A 5,032-nucleotide genomic window follows, 5' to 3' on the forward strand; every position below is an offset into this window, starting at 1 on the left:
GTTAATATTCAATGACATTTAAACTCAAATTAAATGTTCTATTTTGCAAACAAAAATACTGCCATAAAAAGATGTAACATTGCATTGATCAGTCACACCATTAAAACCACAGGAGAGCTAATAAAATTGTCAGAACACACAATGCATCAAAGTTTGATGAGAATAGTGCTGCACATCTGCACGCTAATTATTCTGGTGAGCCCAGTCCGCCTAGTGACCATCAGAACTGGACCACAATGTAGTGGATGCACTATGGGAAGAAGGCAGGCAGGTGGAGACTATTTCATGCTCTGGGCAATGTTCTGATGGCGATGTTCTTGGGGTCTGGCATTCAAGTGGATGTTGCAGACCAAATACACCTCTTGATGACAATGATGTTCCCTGATGGCAGTGGCCTCTTTCATCAGGATAATGCACTCTCAATAAAGAGGCCATAATGATGGGCAAATTTAGCCAGGATGCCAGGGTTACACTTCCACTCTTTCTAAAGAACATCTTGGAAATTTGTAAGACCACAGAAAGTCAGAACATCAGTAATGATTTATCTGAAGGACGATGCTTCTTGAGTCATTATACTGGAGTACTAGGGCCTACACAGACCCCCCTTCTAGGCCTCACTAGCACTCTTCCAGCAACAGCTTAGTTTTCCCCAGGAGGTATCTCTAACCAGGTTCAACCCTGCTATACTTCATTGGGAAACCAGGTAAGAGCTGTATAGCTGCTAGCAACGGCATCAGGATGTTATAGCCTGCTATGATATGCAACCATCATCCCAGACCACAAAAACCTGACCTAGCTTTCACATACCTCACTGACCTTTGCTCTTGTTTTAAATTAGAAATTCAGACCCACTTATGTTTTCTGACAAATACAAACATATCCATGGTATAAATTGCTAGCCATAATGTAAATGCAGTAGTCTGAACAAATGTGAAATGCAACTAGGCTCTACTGATTTTTTAGATAAGTACAACAAAGACATACGCATAACTTTATGGAAACACATTGCCCACCCACCTATTCTTTAAGCACCCACATTTTCTCACATAACCCACCCTGTGCACCTCCTCTCAAACCAACATGTGTGCATGGAATGTAATACATAATGCACGGGGATGGGGGTTTCAATGTGCACAACTGCAGTTTTTCACATGCACACATGCGTTTTCTTACCGTTTTTCATATGCTAATACCATATTAGTATTTAAAAGTAAGACATTGTACATATGGTATGGTTTATGTGATGTATTTGTATTGTGAAAGTGGAAAACCCACACAACTATGTAGATTTGAGTGTCTTAACCCACACAAGGGTTAATGTGTGAACGTTTTACTTATATCTTCTATCTAATAACTGACACAATCATACATATTTATGCACAGAATTACTCAGAATTAACATTTTAACATATTTTATTCATTCATTTACTTTTTTTTTATCTGCCATAAGGAATTTTAAAGAATAAATAATTTTTTGAATTTTACATTCAGTTCTGAATCCATTGCAAACCTAATCACACAGCTACTTACATTTTTATTGGTTATTTATTAACCACATAGGGGAAAACACTAAATTGAGCTGACTTGGAACAAACTTACTCGGAATAAAATCTTACTTAGAATAAAATAAACTTTAACTGAAATGAACTTTTTTATTATTATCATTATTTCATATAGCTGCCAAAATGACAGTTCTCATTTTCATTTAGTTCATCTTGATTTACTATAAATAACTAAACCACAATTGAACGACAAACGAACTATAAAAAACATTTATCAAAATGACAGTCACTCAACAAACTTACTCAGATTCGAACTAAAACATAAAGAAATCATTCAATATATGAATAAAAACTGTAATAGTATCTTTATGATGCTAAAATTATTTTCAAGCTCAATATTATTATTTTTTTTAAATCATGCACAGCACTAAAATATACTTTGTATAAAACATTTTAATGAACCATGTGCAAATAACAAAATCCAACACAAACATCACCGATATATGTTAAAAATTTGGATAGTTCAACTGAAGTAGTTCTTAGTTCATCCCGTTGTACTCCATTGTGATGTGGTACTCAATGTTTTAAATGTTGATGCAGAGTTTACGGGAAGGGCTCTTGTTGCCTTTTTCTTGTCCACATATTTCTTGGCTTCTGTTGCCAAAGGGATTTTTGGATCAGCGCAAATGAAACGACCTCTAACGGTTTTAAATCTGCAAATACATAAAAGTAACCATTTAGCATGACAATACAACAAAATATAAAAAAGAACATATGATTACGCAAATTTGTGTTTAAATTTTAAACTTATGGGAAAAATGGCAATGTACAAAAATAAAGCCTAGACAAAAAAAAAAAAAAAAAAAGTAGTATTCTGAAATATTAGCATGAAATATTTTTGAATAGTTGAGAAATATCAAATCATATTTGCCTCAATATGAAAAAAGTACTCACAAAATAGCATCAATATGGCAGACGCCTGCATTTTGTATCATGTAGCTTTCAATATTTTCCTTCCGAGGAACCCGATTTGATGTCTTGAGACAAAGGCAATTTGCCCGGCCACTTACTACAAACACCAAAAGGAAACAAAAGCATTTTTAACACACACATTCATGTTGACAACACCATTTAATTCAAAATAACATCATATATTTGAATTAATTTGAAGAATTAATATCAATACGGAGGTATTTCTTACTTTGGCAGTTAACTTGAGCGAGCAGCATTGTAGCCAGGCACAGCAGAAGGGTTACCGAAACACACCTCATCTTCTCTTTTGAGTCTGATGCGTATTACCTCAGCTCACCACTACTCACACTTTTATAAACACTCACAGAGGGGAAAATAAGCATCAGAGCTTCCTACCGCAAAACTGTCACCTGTCCGCTCGGAAACAAAAGACCCCCTCATCATCTCATGGGCAAGCATTGTGTAAAGAAAGAAACATTCACAGCTTTCTTAAATTCAGTGGTTTACGTGACCATGAGAGCACGGTCACTGCTAATGCAGGTGTGTCTTTCTGTGGAAAGTACCAAGATGTTCACATAATGAAGAATAAAATAAATAATGAATGAACTTTGCAAATGATATATTGACTGACTATTACATCAGTGACTACAGTGTTTAATTTGTGTAAAGTCTGTTTCACTTTCACCGCATTGTAATCCTTCTGGTAATATATAATTAACAAATGGTTAAATTAAAAGTTTTTAATGTATTAAAATAGTAGCTTATAATGTATGTACATAGCTAATATTTTACATACATTGCTAGCAAAAGAAAAAAAAAAGAATAAATGTAAATGACACTGTATATATTCTGAAATTGCTCTTCATGAGTTCTTTCTAACGTGGTAATATTGAGAGTTAGTGTTGGTTTCCTGCTGGTGTGGTTAGTGTTTAGAAGGGGCTTCTGTGTCAAAGTCTCTGTGGTCATTCACTGAACTCGGGGGGAAATACGCATTAAGCACGCATACAGCCTTTTTCCAAGTAGACAGGCCACAATTTCTAATCATCAAACCCGTAAAGGCATATGTGAGTGTCTGGAAATAGTTAATGTGATGTTGAATGTCATAAAAAAAAAAAAAAGTTAAGCTATTTTTTTATGCAATTTATACACATTGAAAAAAAAATTATATATATATATACATATATATACATATATATATATATATATATATATATATATATATACACATATATACATATATATATACACATATATACATATATATATACACATATATACATATATATATACACATATATACATATATATATACACATATATACATATATATATACACATATATACATATATATATACACATATATACATATATATATATATATATATATATATATATATATATATATATATATATATATACACATATATACATATATATTCCAGTGACTAAATAATAGAGATTGGAGTATTTAGGTTTGACGGCCTTAATATTGTCAAGAGATTTAATATTTAATATTGTGTAGCACTCTATTTTACAGTGTAAATAATATTGTCAAGAGATAATATTGTGTAGCACTTTATTTTACACCAGCAGTGTCTTTGTAACACTTATGTATTAGTATAGGAACAACAGTAAACTATGCATAATTACAGGAAATTCACCTTAAACCTTACTCTGGCGTACATAGTGTTAAGTAATGTTAATAACACTGTAACAAGGATACCTTTAAAATATCAAACCAAAATATGAACCCAATATCGTACAATTTTAACAGATATCAAAGCTGGTGCGAATAAGAAGCGGGCATCTTTTTATATGCATCTACAGAGATCAGGGAAAGTCATTGTGGTGTGCTGCAACATCATGACCTTTAGCATGTTCTATGTGAAGATCAGATGAGACTTGGCAGCGACTGCAAGTGGCACACAAAACTTTTCCTTCCTCACAAATGCTCTTAGACACACTCATATATACAGCAACGGCAATAAACACAGACGCAGAATTTAGCAAACCTTCTAAACGAAGAGTGGCACGCTATTGCTGAATGCAAGCATACGTGATTTCCGTTGCACTAGATTGATTGATTGATTGACTGATAGGTCAGCCTTTTTTCAGACCTGACAGGAAATTTCTTTGCAGCAACACCAAGCATGGGCCAGATAATATGTACTTTGACAGGCAATATAAATGACACAATATGCAAAAGAACAAACCTCAGATTGTGGGGTAAATTTTGAAGGTATTAAGCCGTGAAAATGACTGGATCCTAGAACAGAATAGGTTTCATTGTACTGTATATACAGTAGCTGGAAAAAGCCAGACATGATACGTTTTACAACCCCAATCTTGATGCCTGAGCTATAAATGTCATGTGACTAATTACCATGGAGCCACAGGAAAATGACGTCATGACCACAGTTACACCACAAAAGCACATATACCGTAACATAATTTCAATATTGCAGTTTATGTTGCTTGAAAATTTTATGAATACCTGAAGTATGGTGTAGTTAAGACATCTACCAGCAGGGTATTGTTGATGGAACAGGAACTGTTG

The 5,032-nt window shown here is 33.7% G+C and overlaps 1 protein-coding gene across 1 annotated transcript; it reads right to left on the minus strand.

Annotated features, from left to right (window-relative positions):
- Positions 1-1,446: 1,446 nt before the first annotated feature.
- On the minus strand, positions 1,447-3,070 carry LOC113042757 (monocyte chemotactic protein 1B-like). Its single transcript, XM_026201773.1, has 3 exons — positions 2,704-3,070; positions 2,457-2,571; positions 1,447-2,215 (listed from the first exon to the last, which is right to left on the minus strand). The coding sequence occupies exons 1-3, from the start codon at positions 2,771-2,773 to the stop codon at positions 2,047-2,049; spliced, it is 354 nt and encodes a 117-aa protein (XP_026057558.1). The 5' UTR covers positions 2,774-3,070; the 3' UTR covers positions 1,447-2,046.
- Between the last annotated feature and the right edge of the window lie 1,962 nt (positions 3,071-5,032).

This window comes from Carassius auratus, chromosome 24 (assembly GCF_003368295.1).
Source record: "Carassius auratus strain Wakin chromosome 24, ASM336829v1, whole genome shotgun sequence".
In the NCBI taxonomy this organism is placed as follows: Eukaryota; Metazoa; Chordata; class Actinopteri; order Cypriniformes; family Cyprinidae; genus Carassius; species Carassius auratus.